This window comes from Stegostoma tigrinum, chromosome 12 (genome assembly GCF_030684315.1).
Source record: "Stegostoma tigrinum isolate sSteTig4 chromosome 12, sSteTig4.hap1, whole genome shotgun sequence".
Classification (NCBI taxonomy): domain Eukaryota; kingdom Metazoa; phylum Chordata; class Chondrichthyes; order Orectolobiformes; family Stegostomatidae; genus Stegostoma; species Stegostoma tigrinum.
In genome coordinates this window covers 26,658,591-26,675,481 of record NC_081365.1, presented here as the reverse complement: position 1 = coordinate 26,675,481, position 16,891 = coordinate 26,658,591, and the positions used below count along the sequence as shown (strand labels likewise).

The 16,891-nt window shown below is 39.8% G+C and overlaps 1 protein-coding gene across 3 annotated transcripts in view; it reads left to right on the top strand.

The window, feature by feature from the left end:
* htr1fa (5-hydroxytryptamine (serotonin) receptor 1Fa) overlaps positions 1-16,617 on the top strand; it is a 102,945-nt gene extending 86,328 nt beyond the window's left edge. For all 3 annotated transcript variants that reach the window (XM_059650028.1, XM_048540904.2, XM_048540903.2), the window contains exons 2-3: positions 2,577-2,732; positions 12,635-16,617. In XM_059650028.1, the coding sequence (XP_059506011.1) occupies positions 12,677-13,789 (1,113 nt within the window). In that variant the 5' untranslated portion in view covers positions 2,577-2,732; positions 12,635-12,676 and the 3' untranslated portion in view covers positions 13,790-16,617. The remainder of the gene's footprint in view (positions 1-2,576; positions 2,733-12,634) is intronic.
* The last annotated feature ends 274 nt before the right edge of the window (positions 16,618-16,891 follow it).

The following is a 16,891-nucleotide window of genomic DNA, read 5'->3' as shown; positions in this document are numbered from 1 at the left end:
TTGGTCCGCCTCCCCCTCTCTCCCTATTTATTCCAGTTCCCTCTCCCCATCCCCCTCTCTGATGAAGGGTCTAGGCCCGAAACGTCAGCTTTTGTGCTCCTGAGATGCTGCTTGGCCTGCTGTGTTCATCCAGCCTCACATTTTATTATCTTGGAATTCTCCAGCATCTGCAGTTCCCATTATCTCTAAACACAGGGAGAATGTGCAAACTCCACACAGTTACCTGAGGCTGGAATTGAACCCAGGTCCCTGGCGCTGTGAGGTTGCAGTGCTAACCACTGAACCACTGTGCCACCCTTTGCTGAAATGTGATTCCTGCTTCAGTTATGAAAAGAGGTCTTTACTTGCAGAGTACACAGATGTAGGTTGGTGTCTGCTTTTCACAGGCCAGAAGATTTTAATTCCTTTGTTAGTGTTGGGGATGTTGACTTTGTCAGTAGATGTAGTACAAAACAGCATTGACCTTTTAACTCTGTGCTATTGTACAGTTAAAAAGATAGTTGTGTTCAATACAATGAGAGTCATGTGACCAAACATCCTGAGGGAGGAAAAGCAGTTGCTATCATGACAAAGGCTCACAGGGCAGATAAACACTAGTCCATGGCCCCTCCTATAGGTTACAGGCAATGATGCTATGATGGTACAAGAACAAAGAGCTGCTCGCTCATTAGAGAGAGATGACTGGTGGCGATTTAACCTAAAATTCACCACACCTCAAGCAAGGGGAGGGGTTAAGGAGAATCCTTCATGGTAACCTCAGCCAGTGCTGGAATTAAATTCACATGATTGGCATCGCAACCAACCAACCATCCAACCAACTGAACTAACTGACCCTGTTTATGTTCTTTCTAACAAGTCCCTAAATATATATAGAAATGTATTAATGATTGATTCTCTGTTTACAGTAAGTCTTTTACAATCTAATACAAAAATGAAAAGTGATATTGGATTTTAAACATTAACTTTGTTTCTGTCTCCACATATGCAGCTAGACCCACTGAATTTTTCCAGTACTTTCTGTTTTTGTTTCCGACCTCCAGCATCCACAATATTTTGGTTTTATATATTCTCATGCAGCTTAATGTGTATTAATTACATCTCGATTGTCAAACTCTAATTCCAACACAGCGGAGTATTTATTGATAGGGATTGCAGGATAAGGGCCTCAAGTGTTGACGAAAACATAACTGCTGTTATCAGAGAAGAAATCTCACACTGTAGGGAATCTAATTAAAAAAAATTAATTAACTGCTCAGATATGTCTTACTAATAATAATCGCACATCTAATAGTTACCAACATTACATTGCTGATTTAAACAATTTTATTCAACTTTTTCATTTAAAACTTCTGACTTAACATGAATCGTTAAATTATATTTTCCTACCAGTCGCTGTGGATACAATGCTAATAATTTCAAAATTTGTATCAGCCATTTTTGGAAAAACTCTTTAAGAACTGCCATTGAATGAAGGAGAGAAGTGAAAGCCACAATTTTAACACTGTTCATTTGACTAGCTGGAATAAAATTAGACAACAACCATTGCATTCCTCAAATGGTGACTCCTATCATCATTTCAATCATTAAGCATCATCCTACCGCTATGGCAGCTCTCTTTTCCAATTCCATCCCTATTCTACCATTTGCCATTGCTGGGATATCTGGACTAGACCAGCATCCCTGGTGCCTTCGCCATCTTTAAAACATGGGATTCCACTAACTCTGGGGCCAGCAGTGGAGGCTACAACACCAAAGCATGCTATTCTGGTCCGAGGTTCCCACCCAGGTAAGTGCAGTCTCAGCAATCTGGAGGAATGCACAGCAATGTAGGAAGAAGCTCATTGACTTTCTCTCCACAGTGTAAGTTCAGGCATCTTTGCTGATACCCTACCCATCTTTCATCACAGCCTATGGTCTACCACTCTCATTTTTGACTGCAACATTTCCCCTCCGTTGGTCTCTCACAGCATGGCCTCTGCAATGCCTACACACCTGCTTGGGGCACCTTCCCACCTGTACTCAAAGTTACAGCTGTGCTACCAACTTTCATCTTCCTTAATCCAAGCCATGCTCTCTCTTCAGTAGGGCCACAAACGTCAAGACAGGTAGTGTGCTGCCTAATGTATCAACGTTGCCAAATTAGGTCCAGGCTAGTCAAAATGTCTCAGGCCTCATGCTGACACAATTGTGGATATTTTTCTAGCATACAGCGTGGTTTTCTCTCCCCAGGCCATATTTGATGGAAATATCTGCTTGCTATTTAGCTGTGTGTTATGCAAGACTCTGAAGGCCCTATTATGCATAAAAATTGGATTGCTTTATTTGCCAGTACAGGGCCAGTGGATACATCAGTTCAATAGATTTATTCAGTGGAGCCATGGAGCCCGGGTTCCTTTTCAATGTAATAGAAATTATCTTTCATTCTTTGTGTGTCTTTGAGTCATCCATCTCTCATTTTTGGTCAATTAAATCAGATGGTTGTTAACATTTACCCTTCTGTATCACATAGCATGAATATTGCTTTGGCAAAGAAAACAAGCAGTTTACTTAAGGTAGTTTGTCCTTTTATATTACAGGTGGAAACAATTGTGAGAGAGAAATTCAGAATGCAGACAGCTAAACCTGTCCTTGATCTGAATGTCTTTCATTTTAATGGATATGAACAACGTCCAAGATGTATAAATGAGAGCACAAATCCAACATCTGCACGATAATATTGCAACAAAAAGAAGGTAAATGTTTTATTATCTACTTAGAGAATCGGAATCAGTGAAAGGGAGGGCAATTTTTGACGGATGACATTTGCTTGGTTTGCGTTCACAACAACATGGGTGAATTGATAGCACAATTGGAATTTAATGGGTAGGATTTAATTGCCATCATAAACACAAGTCTGCAAGGTGACCCGTACTGGGAACTGAATACTAAAGAACATTCAACATTTAAGGAGGTCAGGCACAAAGGAAGAAGGAGGTGAGGTAATTGGAGATTTGATTGGTGTAGTAGTGAGAGAGGACTTTCAGTTAAATGAAGAGAATGTAGAATCTATTTTGGAGCAGCTAAGAAATAGGAAGGGGCTACTATTGTTTGTGGGAGTGATTTATAGACCACCAAACAGTAGGGCACAGTCTAAAGTAGGACATTAGCGGGTGCAGGTAACAACGGGAATTCCTGTAATCATGGGTAACATTTTTTGAAAACTAATTCATCAGCATTGCTTGCTAGGCTATCATTTATTGCCCATCACCAATCAACCAGAGAGCAGTTAGGAGTCAACCACGCTTTGTGGGTCTGGCGTGACAGGTAGGTCAGACAGGTAGGTAAGGATGGTAGCTTCCTTCCCTAAAGTGCATTATTGAACCAGATTTCTTCTTCCTGACAATCAACAACGGTTTCATTATTATCAGTTAACTCCAGATTTATCCTTAAATTTAAATTCCATCTGCTATGGTAGGACTCAAATCCAGGTCCCCAAGGCATTACCTGTGTCTCTGGATAAGTAGTGAAACAATAATACCACTAGGCCTTTAATCTACTTCAGCTCACATATAGACTGGGTGAATCTAATGAGCACCAACACTGTGAAGGAAGAATTCTATGTTTGAGATAGGTTTTCTGGAGCAACATATTTAGGAGCCAACAGGGTGCAAGTTATTTTACATTTTTTGCATTATCAAAAAGGTCAATGATCTTGCAAAAGAGGCTTCAGGCATTAATGTATCATAGCATTTTCCTTTAAGTTTGAAAAACAAGGTTGTCAAATATGAAGCCAGAGCCTTAAATTTAGTTGGCCAGTTGTGAAGGTATTAGGAGGGAGTTACTTGTGGTGGCTTGGAAAAATACATTGAAGGGTTAGATGGTAGATTGACAATGGCTTGTATTTGAAGGGTTAATGAATACTCTTCTAAAATGTACATTCCTTCATGGCAAAGATATGAAAAGTGAGACAGCCAGGGCTAACAAAGCAAGTTAAAGATAGAATTAGATTAAAGGAGGATGCTGAAAGTTGTTACCCGAGGATTGGGGGCATTTTAGAATTCAGCAAAGGAGGGCTAATAAGTTGCTCAATAAAGTGGAAAATGAGCATGAATAAGAAATAGAAAGTAGCAGTAAACGTTTCCACCAGCATATTGAAAGGAAAATATTAGCAAATACAAATGAGGGTCCATTATGTGCCCTCAGGAGAAATTATGATGGGAAATAGAGAAATGGCAGAAAAACTAAATAAGTAATGACTTCAGCTTGTAGGAGGGAGAGGTTGAAGATGTTGGCGAATACCTCTGCCAGTTAGAATGAGCAGGATCTGAGTGCTTGTCTGGGGACACCATCCGGGCCCATCGCTTCCCTTGGGTTGACTACCAGGAAGACCAATTTGACGTCTGAAGCAGGTGACAGAGGGAACAGGTGCTTCCAGGGCTGTTGAGGCAGGTATCACCACACTGCTGGCACTCTGCTGAAACCGAGCATAGAAAGCATTGAGTGTGTCGAGGAGGGATTTGTCTTTGTCTGCTCTCTTGATCAGATTCATTTTATATCTCATTAAATTGTTTAGGCTTTGCCATAGGCAGCAGGAGTTGGTTTCAGGAAGGATGTTAAAGCCTTCAAGAGAGTTCAAAGAATATTTAGTAGAATGATACCAGGAGAGAAGGATTTTACATTCAAGGAAAGATTAGTGAGGTTGTTCTTGTTCTCCTCAGAGCAGAGGAGATAAAGAAGTGACCTTACTAGGGTGTTCAAATTTATGAACCATTTTGACATGGTAAAGAAAGATATTCTGTTTCCATGAGTTGTATCCACTATCAGTAAATTGGTGGGGGTCACAATTTCAAGATTGTCAGCAAGACAGCTGAGATGAGGAGAAGCTTGTTTACTTGGAGAGTTGTTAGGATTTGGAATGCACTGCCTGGGACAGTGGTGGAGAAAGATTCCAAAGGAGGTTTCAGAAGAGAGCTGGATATATATTTAAAAGTGATGGACTCAGAGAGTTATGGAGATATGGCTGGAAAGTGGGACCCGATGGGTAGCTATTTGAGGAGATGCACTGACACGATGAGTCGAATGACCTCGTTTTATTATGTAAAATTCTATGATTCTATAATTTTCATCCAGCAGTCTCTCACTGAGGACAAAATGCCAGCGGAAGTGGGAAGTGGTCCTTCATTGGCCATCTCAGTGACCCATCTAAGGCCCTGACAGAGTTAACAGCTTTCCAATTGCTGCCAAAATGGCATGATGGCTGATGGCTGATGGATATCAGGTTCTCCTGCTGATCCCTTTCCACAATGTTTCCTCACATCTCCTAATTTCCAGCTTGTCTCCATGGCCTGGAAAGTCCGGTCCAAGAATACAGACTAATGACCTTTCCTCAAAACTGATCATCATTAGTCTTGTTTGGGGAATGCTGAGGAAAAAAATATTAATGAGCTGACCACGTCTTTTTCAAGTGTATTCAATAAATTGTGCACTGATGCATTTAGTTCCTCTACGGACTTTAATGCTGTTTACTTGTCATATAATTCAACTTTAGAGTATTGCTTTGAGAATTTATATTACCGATTTGACTTAGTTTTCCCCCTCAGTACGGGCTCAGCATTGAAGTCTTTCCTGAATATAAGTAGCTTTTTGTCATGTTAATATTAGACTTTGCTTTAGCATCGCACATCCTGATATTTTAGGGAAGGAGGACAGGGTGTGAGGATGCTGAAAACAACGAGAGTAAGAAGCGAGGTCGGGAATGCAGACCTCTTTGCCGAATTTAACAGCAAGTTCAATTATCATTTATCTCTCTTGCTACCTGCCTGGCAGCCAATCAAAACAAACAACTTAATTGGTATTTGAAGAATCAGAAGCAGTCTCTAACAATCAGGAAATGTAAAGATTACAAATTTTTAGGGAGAGAAATATGTCAGGACCACAAGGGGTGAGAGACAATGCGGGTGGGGGGAGGATCTTGGGACTAAAGAGAGACAGAGAGAGGATATTGGAGCCAGAGGGGAAGAGCGAGGGAAGACATCAGGACTGCAGCGAGTGAGAGGGTCCTTCAGGCTGCAGAGTGAGAAAAGCTGCGATTGGCACTGGGCAAAGCTAAGCCTTGCAGGACTGAACACCTGGGAGGGCACTAACTTCAGGGAGTGCTAGGAAAGGCACATACCGATTGGAGCTGGCAGTTTCCACCTCCATTTTATTGCCAGATTTGATAAACCCCTGCAAACGTATTCATTAACGATCATATTGTGGAAAGCCAATTTAAATGAGATAATAAGGGGACCTATGTAGTGGGACCATTTGGATGCATTGGAATCCATCCATGTCTGTCTTGGATCACAGAGTGCATCCAAGTGTCTTTTTTAGATTCAGGTAAATATAAATAAGAAAAGACTCATCAGCAATTTGCTTAAATGTGCGTGTTTATTAAATAAAAATAATGAGAATAATAAGAGTAAAATAATATGGAAAATACAGGGAAAAAGAAAGTCTCTCGCCCTTCTGCCTGTCAGGAACCCATCGATTGACAGCTGGTCTGGAGGCTTAGGTTCATTCCTGGCACCATTTATGATCGCAGTTCAAGGTTAAGTCCAAAACCCAGATAAAAGCTCTGTCTTTCTCTCTCTCTCTCTCTCTCTCTCTCTCTCTCTCATACAGTGTAACAAACAGCTAATACAGAAAAAGAGCTAAAGAAAACAAAACTGCTTGCTAGTATAAAAAACAAGCTTTTTTTAAATTGTGCTGTCTGTGACACATACGGGAATGTTCACAGGACTTATTCAAGTTCATGCAGCTGTCAAATATTATTGTTAACTTTCCCAGCTATTTTCACATCCAATACAATGTCAAAAAGGTAATGGACATATAACTGGCTAGGGACAACTCATTCATATTTAAGTGTTGAACTCCTCACCCTGACACTTCCCTACCCATTTGTTCTGTGTGTCTATGTTGGTCTCAGGATGAGGAGGTGGTTAATGTCAAGGGCACACAGTTGTGCACATTTCAAAGCCCACACAATACAAGGATAACCATAAATGCCTAGCAGCTGCTAAGATAACAGGTTTTTCTTTAAATCCATTCCTGGGATACAGGCCACACTTACAGGGCCATCCCGAATTGCCTTCAAAAAAGTGGTTGATCTGCTCTTGTTCTTGATCTGCTGCAGGCCATGTGCTGTGGGGGACTGAGTGTCAGGATATTGATGCAATGACAGGGAAGGAACCGTGACATAATTCCAACTCAGGATAGTATCTAATTTGGAAGGGAATTTGTAGATAGTGCTGTTCTCATATATCAGTTGTCCTTGTGCTTCTAAATGGTAGACGTCACAGGTCTGCAAGGTTCTGTCGAAGGATGCTAGATGAGTTATTGCAGCACATCTTGTAGATGGCACACACTGCAGCCATTGTCTGTTGGTGGTGAATGGAGTGAATGTTGAAATTGGTGGATGAAGTTTCACTCAAACAGGCTGCCTTGTCTTGACAGTGCTTCTTGAGTGCTGTTGGAGCTGTAGGAAAGTGGGGGGCATTCCAGCGCACTCCTGATTTGCATCTTGTACATTGTGGACAGGCTGTAGGGACTCCCAACTTCTGCCTTGCTTTTGCAGCCAATATTTTAATGGCTAGTCCAGTTTCGTTCATGATCAATGATAATCCCCAGGATGCTGATGGTGAGGGATTCAGAAATAGAAATGTCACTGAATATCAAGAGGAGATGATTTGATTCTCCTTTTTTTTGAGATATTCATTACCTGGCACAAGTATGGTGTGAATGCTATTTTCTGTGTATCAGCCAAGCATGAATGTCATCCAAGTTTGCTACATACAGATGCAGATTGCTTGAGTATTGAGGAGTCATGCATGGTGCGGAACATTGTGCAATCATAGGCAACCATCCTCACTCTGATCTTATAATGGAGGGAAGGTCATTGATGAAGTAGCTGAAGATGATAGGACAAAGGATACTACACTGAGGAACTGCTGCATCAATATCCAGAGAAGATGGACCTCCAACAACCATAATCATATTTCCTTTTGTCCGAGGCATGGTTCCAGCCTGTAGAGAGTATTTGCTGATCCCCACTAACATTTATTTTATGAGGCTTCTTTGATATCATGCATCACTGACTGCTACTTTAGTGTTAAGGTTAATCACTCCCCGTACAATTATTTCTAAATAAATGACTCTTAACAGCATCATTAGTGATTGTTTCAGTCATTTGGTTGATGATTGAAAGTAAACTATGAGGCAATAATTGATTGGTTGAATTTATCCTGCTGTTTGTGGTTATGGCATTTCTGGGAAACTTCCCAGGAAAATTCCTTTCCTGTTCAAAAATCTATCTTTCTTTGCCTCAACTGCTTCACTGGGTGGAGACTTAGACCATAAGACCATAAGACCATAAGACCATAAGACATAGGAGTGGAAGTAAGGCTCCTATGTTCTGGCTGATACACAGAAAATAGCATTCACACCATACTTGTGCCAGGTAATGAATATCTCAAAAAAAGGAGAATAATTGCCAGTGTTAAAGTTGCATTTAAGCAAGTTCGCTAGTAGTGCAGCTTTTATTGAACGACTGGTCTCAAATCTACAGCTGGGATATCGTCAAGGCTCCAAGGCTTAATGGTATTCAAACTGTGCAGCCATTTCTTGATATCAGTTGGAGTGAATTGAATTGCCTGGACACTTACATCTGTGATATTGGAGAACTCAGAAGGCGGTTCAGATATGAATCATTCACTCAGCTCTTCTGGCTGAAGATAGTTGTAAACTCTTAAGGTATTCTGGATGACAAACAATTTTAACTGCCATTCAAATCATGTTCAGCTCTTCTTATAATTTGCAGAAAAACTGAACTTTCAAAATTATTTTGTTAAAATGAAGCAGAATGGAATGGATTTTTAAAAGGTAAGGGGATTCACCTTGACTATATTAACACCATGCATTCAATATTTTGAGGATATAATACCTTGCAATGACTGTATGGTTTTATAGAACATTGAATGCTTCCCATGAACATGCCTTTGCAGCAAAATACTTTGCAGTTGATTGCTTTCCAATCACATATGCCATTCATCACTTGTCTAACCACACTCCTTCTAACAGACATCCCCATCATGAAACTGTCTAAAGCAAGTTCATGTAGTCAATTCCATTATGGTCTGCATGCTTTACACAGTGATCCATGAAACCATAATTAGTGTTTTGTTAACCCTTTTGAATCTGTGTAATGCGGTGGACCTCCTAAATTTGTTTTGCCGTACCCAATGAAAAACAGTTGAAACAATTACAATGTTGACATCAGACAAAACATTAAGGAAGCAGGAGATAGCTGATTTGAACACATAACAGATTAATAGCAGATATGTTTTCACTGGATATTCATACTCACTGGAATTATACCTTAAAATAAAACACTCCTAAGATGCTGCTTGGCCTGCTGTGTCCATCCAGCTTCACACTTTGTTATCTCGGATTCTCCAACATCTGCAGTTCCCATTATCTCTGCTCGCATCCACACGTCAGTCACTCAGTGGAAGGGGTATCTCAAACGTTTAGCAGGATACTGTCGAGTGTAATATTGTGATAATGTGGAGTGAGTTTCGTGCATTAAAGTGCAGAGCTGATGCAATCATGAAGGCATGAGGCAATGACATAACTGATGCATGCTGGCACTTTTTTGTTTTAACTGTTTTGATCACTATATAGAAACATAACATGAGAAAAACGAACAGGAGTAGGCCATCTGGGTCCTCAATCCTGCTCCGCCATTCAATAAGATCGTGGCCAATCTTTACATGGACTTAGCTCCACTTACCCACCTGCTCACCATAACTCTTAATTCCTTTCCTGTTCAAAAATCTATCTTTCTTTGCCTCAACTGCTTCACTGGGTGGGGACTTAGACCATAAGACCATAAGACCATAAGACCATAAGACATAGGAGTGGAAGTAAGGCCATTCGGCCCATTAAGTCCACTCAGCCATTTAAATCATGGCTGATGGGCATTTCAACACCACTTCCCTGCACTCTCCCCGTAGCCCTTGATTCCTTTTGAGATCAAGAATTTGTCGATCTCTGCCTTGAAGGCATCCAACATCCTGGCCTCCACTGCACTCTGCGGCAATGAATTCCACAAGCCCACCACTCTCTGGCTGAAGAAATGTCATCTCATTTCAGTTTTAAATTTACATTTACACCCTCTAATTTTAAGGCTGTGCCCACGGGTCCCTGTCTAACGGAAACAACTTCCTAGTGTCCACCCCTTCTAAACCATACATTATCTTGTAAGTTTCTATTAGATCTCCCCTCAACCTTCTAAACTCTAATGAGTACAATCCCAGGATCCTTAGCCGTTCATCATACGTTAAACCTACCATTCCAGGGATCATCCATGTGAATCTCTGCTAGACACGCTCCAGGGCTAGTATGCCCTTCCTGAGGTGTGGGCCCAAAATTGGACACAGTATTCTAAATGGGGCCTAACTAGAACCTTATAAAGCCTCAGAAGCACATCGCTGCTTTTATATTCCAACCCTCTTGAGATAAACGACAACATTACATTCGCTTTCTTAATTACGGACTCTACCTGCAAGTTAACCTTTAGAGAATCCTGGACCAACACTCCCAGATCCCTTTGCACTTCTGATATGCGAATTTTCTCACCGTTTAGAAAATAGTCCATGCCTGTATTCTTTTTTCCAAAGTGCAGACTTCCACAGATGTTTGATCATATTTGCACTTGATTTTACTATCATGGTTTCAAGCAACTAAATTTTGGGTCCTCTACTTCCGTCACTTCCCAAAGTGTGTTCAGCTTTATTTTCAAGCATGCGATGGCCCCTCACCATGAGCAATCACATGTATGAGTCATCTGGGTGTCCGTTTCAAGTATGTAGGATACAGTCTTTCATAGAGCAGCTCTGTTCCCCCATGTGGCACCACTCCCTCTCAACAGAATTATCAAGAAAAAGATTTCTACAGATTAGTTGAACTCCACAGTGTACATCATTCCTCAAATAGCACTAAAGATGCCAACTGAGTAATCGTCACTGAATACAAGGGAAGGCATCGCATTCTGAGGATGCCTGGCCCACCAGGCCATGTCCTCACACAGCAACTGTGAGTAGTAGCATTGAGTGGCCTGTCAGAAGTGCCATGCAAAGCTGTGTTTAGAGGACATAACCAGTCAGTCATCTTCATCTGCTGATGAAATGCAATGATATAATCCTTCTCAATTGTTTCTTCACACCCTAATGGTTATCAGTACAGAACATTAGGTGAAATCCTCACCTGTATAAGTAACCCTGAATTTACTGATTAATCTATTCCTAATTAAATAGAATGGTCATAAAAAAAATCACAAGTACCCAGAATATTTCAAGACATGGCAATGGAAATGGTAAAATGAAAGATATGTAGGGTGTAGAGTGATCTTAGGGTGGCAGAAGGCGTTTTGTGATTTTAGAAGGTGGTTGCTGTTTGTTAGATTTGAAGTGAATATCCTTATCCACAGTGCAGTTTGAAGTAGTAGCTGTGTGAGCAACGTGTTAAAAGGATGAAGTTAATGATTGTGCCCAGAATGGGCTGGGATCATAAGAAGAGTGCAATGACTTGTCACCCTCGTCTGCCCTCATAAAATGTTCTTACTTTATTCCATCTGGTATTTAGTCCAGTACATGCACAGTTTAGGAGTCAGCCAATGATTGCTCCTGATAATGGTATGACTGGTGTTACCATTCAAGAGAGGCCCTTATTTTTATTACCCCTAACGGGGTAGCGAGTTCAGTTTCTCCCGCCTGTTGGTCTGGCTCAGTTGACCCCTAAGTTGTCTCAATGGTGTGAAAATGATTGCAAGATGCCAGCAAATGGCTGTTGCAAATTGCCAATAAAATCACTTATTGATCATTTATTTTGTTTCCAGACAGTGTCCCAGTGCTGTCAGGCAGCTGCAGAATGCTTTTAAAGAATTAAGACCTTGTTACACAAAGGGTTCTTGGCAGAACTGGTGTATCAGTTTCAATGCTTACAATACCATTGCTACAATCTTTTTAGAAAAATCAGATTACCTCAGAAAACATATTTGTAAAATTAGAACAAAAGAATTAGGAACAGGAGAAAGCTATGAAGCCTCTCATGCTTGTTCCACTATCCAATAAGTTTGATGGCTGATTTTTTACCTCAATTCCACTTTCCCACCCGAGGCCATATCTCTTCATCTGGTGAACTGTGTAATTTTAAAATTGAATTCAAAGATATTCAGGGCTAAGGTCTATACTGTTACCTTTTTATGTTTTCAATATTGTATGTCTACATTTCTACTGAGCAAGACTACAAACATAAGTTTTAATTATCCATCCAAATATTCAGGAAACAATTTTAAAATAATTTTCAAGTAAGCGTAGGACCTTTATGGATGGCTGGATAGGTCAAAGTCATAAACTAAGTGTGACAGGGCCAGCTCAATGTCCTGGTCTTCCATCTAGTGAAATTTCATACTGAGATTGAGGCATTGCAAAATTATGCTTCATATATTAGTTACAAGCATTTGGGAGCTTGACATTTTTTGATTCTTTTACTTTTAACCCTTTCCACGGAACTTAATCCATTTCTGACCTTCAGTGATATTGTGCTTCATTTGCAGATTGTATGAATTCCACAAGAACTCCTTGCCCAAGTGAACAAAATGGATTTAGAAAATGAAACTTTCACCAACTTTACTATCGAAGAACTGACAAAGGGAAAAACTTCCAAAGTACTGATATCACTTTCACTCTCAGTCCTAACGATCATGACCACACTTATTAATTCACTGGTGATAAGTGCAATCATTGTAACGAGAAAGCTTCACCACCCAGCAAACTATCTAATCTGCTCCCTTGCTGTTACTGATTTACTTGTTGCTGTCCTTGTGATGCCCTTCAATATTATTTACACTGTAAAAGAGACATGGGTCATGGGTCAGGTCGTCTGCAATATCTGGTTAAGTGTTGACATTACATGTTGCACATGCTCTATTCTTCATCTGGCTGCAATTGCCCTGGACAGATATAGGGCTATAACTGATGCTGTGGAATACGCACAGAAAAGGACACCTAAACGTGCTGGAATAATGATCACAGTTGTATGGGTCATTTCCATCTTTATATCGATGCCTCCTTTGTTTTGGAGACACCAAGGAAATAATAAGGAGGACGAATGTCTTATTAAGCATGAGCATCTTGTCTACACAATCTATTCTACGTTTGGAGCATTTTATATTCCCTTGGGTTTGATCCTCATTCTGTACTATAAAATATATCGAGCAGCTAAAACACTTTATCACAAAAGGACTGCAAGCAAGCACATCAATGAGGATGTAAATGGCAAGATGTCCAGCATTACCATCAGAAGCCCCAGGACACCTTCAACGTTGTGCATGTCTGAAAAGTCTATTTCAGACCCTTCGACAATTGAAGATGGAGACAAAATCCACATCACAGCTAGAAGTCTCAACCTCAGTACTAGCCAACAAGAAAAATTGTGGAAGAGAAACAAAATCTCTGGTACAAGAGAAAGAAAAGCAGCAACCACTTTGGGCTTAATTCTGGGAGCATTTGTGATATGCTGGTTGCCATTCTTTCTAAAAGAGCTCATTGTGAATGTCTGTGAATCATGTTATATTTCTCCAGAGATGACTGATTTTTTGACGTGGTTAGGTTATCTCAATTCTTTAATCAATCCTCTTATTTACACAATCTTCAATGAAGACTTTAAGAAGGCTTTTCAGAAACTGGTACGCTGCAAAATGTTTCTGTGAATACAATGGAAGTACTCTCTAAGCAATTACCTTTGTCATTAGAATGGGTAGAATTTTTGCAGAAGCCTTCTGCTTTGAAAGAACAATTATATTCTTTATTCAGTTGGTTTACGGTGGCTTTGTATCTGAAACAATTACCAAACTAGAAGATACAAACTGTTACAGATACATAAAACTCTTGGGTACAGAAGAGAACTTATGTGGTATTTTTCTATTCTGTAACTGCTAGCGATATTTTAAAGAGATGATGCTGCATAAGTAGAAGTAATGCAAATTTTAAATTTGAAGTATTAACTGAATTTTTTTAATGTGTGTAAAATATGATTGAACTACAGGGAAAGCACGACCTAATTTTCTCCTATTTTTCCTCTTGATTGAAATTGACATTTCAGTCTAAAATGGATATATTGAGAGCTTGTAAAAGTGGGAACAGTTGTTAAGAGCTTATTAAGCATTGAGAATAACTTATGAAAGGCCTTTATAAGCAACATGCAAGTGTTCCTTTTTGGGATTTTTAAAAATAAATTGGAAATGTATTCCACATGGAAGGAATTCTAAGGTTGAGGGGCAAGACCTAAAGTAGCAAAACCACAACAGAATTGTCCAAGTATTCTTCTTCGCTGAATTGCTGGAGCAAACAATTGCAAGTTAAATGATAGTTCAGCAGCAACTGTAGAAGGAAGTGACTTGGAATTATAAATGGACTGTGGGGCACATTATTGCAAATCTAATTATTCCAGGAATCAAATGTAACACACCAAAGTTAGCTTCCCAAACATGTCAGAAGGCAAGGCATGGTGAGACTCAATATCAAAAGAGAACCTGTGCCTGTGGTGAACTTTTGTCTTGACAATGGTTATAATGTAATTAACCAGCATTTATGGTACAGGTAACTTCTATACATTCACAAATGAGTATGCAGGAGTTGGTCTGCATCATCCATAGCCTCGCTTTTTCATTTTACATCCAAATACATGCATTTAAGTGACAACAGAAAACCAATACTTGGGCAAATAGATGGATACGTGAGGGATAATTTTGTCTGGTCCTTGTCCCAGTTGCAGTGAACCTATGAATAAGTACTTCCTGTTAAATTTCTGTTTAATTACAGAATATCCAGTCACGTTTCATGTCTTTTTTTATGTTTCATTACAAAATATTTTTTCTTGACTTTAATAGAACTGCTTCTTTGTTAGCTGCACAATAAAGTAAATGACAGGCGGTGGCACAGAAAGTAGAATGTTACTATCTCGTAAATCATGCATTGCTGTGACGTGTGTGGTGGAAGTGCACATGCTGTTTGTGTATAAGTGTACTGAGAGCTTAATGTTTCCTGCATTTCCCACTTACAGTAATGTGGAAGATTCATTGACCCAGTTCTTGTTGCTTCCTTAGATGAAGAAATGGTGGGTGTGAGTTTGGTCTGGTCAGTTCCATAAACTTGTGAATTTCAACTGTTAGATGATAGTATTCTTCTGAGTAACAATATTCCCGTTACAATTCCCAGTCCAGAGTTTAAGCACAAAAATCAAGGCCAACGCTCCAGTACAGCACTGAAGGGATGTTGCTCTGTTTGGAGGCGCCATCTTTCAGATGAGACATTAAACCAAGCCCCCATCTGGCAGGCTTGAATGTATTTAAAAGATCTCTTGGCACTATATTGAAGAGCTCTGGAGTTACCCCTGGTGCTCTGGGTCTGGCCAATATTTATACCTCAACATCACAAAAAAGATTATCTGATCATTATTGCCTTGTTATTTATGGGAGCTTACAGTCAGCCACGTGGCTTCATTACAATGGTGACTGGGCTTCAAAAGTACTTCATTGGCTACAAAGCACTTTGAAGCATTTAGTGGCAGTGAAAAGTGCGATATAAAACATTTCTTTCAATAATTAGGCAAACGCCATGGCCCTGAAATTTCACAAGAGATTCAACTGGTCTCCAACCTGAATAATATTGGCAAGCCTGGAGAACCCCAGCAGAACCTCAACACCAGTACCTTCACCCAAAACATCTGTGTCATTATCAGTTGCAGGAGATTGTTTGTTTTAATTGTTGTGAGATCAAAACTTTCGGATATCCTACCTGCAGTCTCTTGTTTATGCCATGTTTTGGCACTACCACTTTAATAAGTTTACTCTTTTGTCACTGCTTGCAAGCCTCATGTTTTATATGAGAGTACAATTATGAGCAACTTTGAGTTATTTTAATCCATCCCTCATTTTTGAAAACTATCTATGACCACTTATGCTGCTTTAAATATTAATGTTACCTTGACTGTTGTGTTTGTCATAACATTTTTACAAAGGTAGGACCCCGAATATTTGTATCCTGATGACCACAGTCCAATTGTTCACTGATTTAAAAGTAAAACACTGCAGATTGGAAATCTGATGGAAACACAGAGAATGCTGGAGAAACTCTAAGTCTGGCAATATTTGTGGAGAGAAAAACAAAGTTAACATTTCATGTCCAGTATGACATCATCAGAATGGTTCTGAAACTGGACTCAAAACATTACCCATATTTCTGTCTCCACAGATGCTGCCAGAACTATTGAGTTTCTCCAGCATTTTCTGTGTTTGGCCACTTAATTGTAGCTGGTTGGCCTTTACTGTTCACAACTTATTTGTACACATTCATAACACTAACCTGTATATTAAACAGTATCTGCTCAATGACATGATCTTCTGAATATTATAGAGTACTTGAATCTGAGCAAGTGCATGATGTAAATGTGGGTTTTGTCAGTTGGTGTGGTGTTAAGCGCTTCATTTTGCTGGATGCTGCAAACCACTTTGTTCAATCTTTGTGATGGGAACGATTACCAGTCAATAAATGTCTTTACAGAACTAGCTTTTGGCTTATTGGTACCTTTCATAGCTCTGAGGCTTAACTCATTCCAGATTTTGCTCACTCTTTACCATCTGAACTCAATTAACTACACTGGTTTCCAGAAAAGCAACACCTTGATTTTAAAATTCTCAACCTTGTTTTCAAACCCCCCATGAATTTTCCCCTCATTGTATTTGAAATCTCCTCCAGCCACACAATCCTTCAAGATCTCTATACTCCTTCAATTCTGACCTATTGAAAATCCC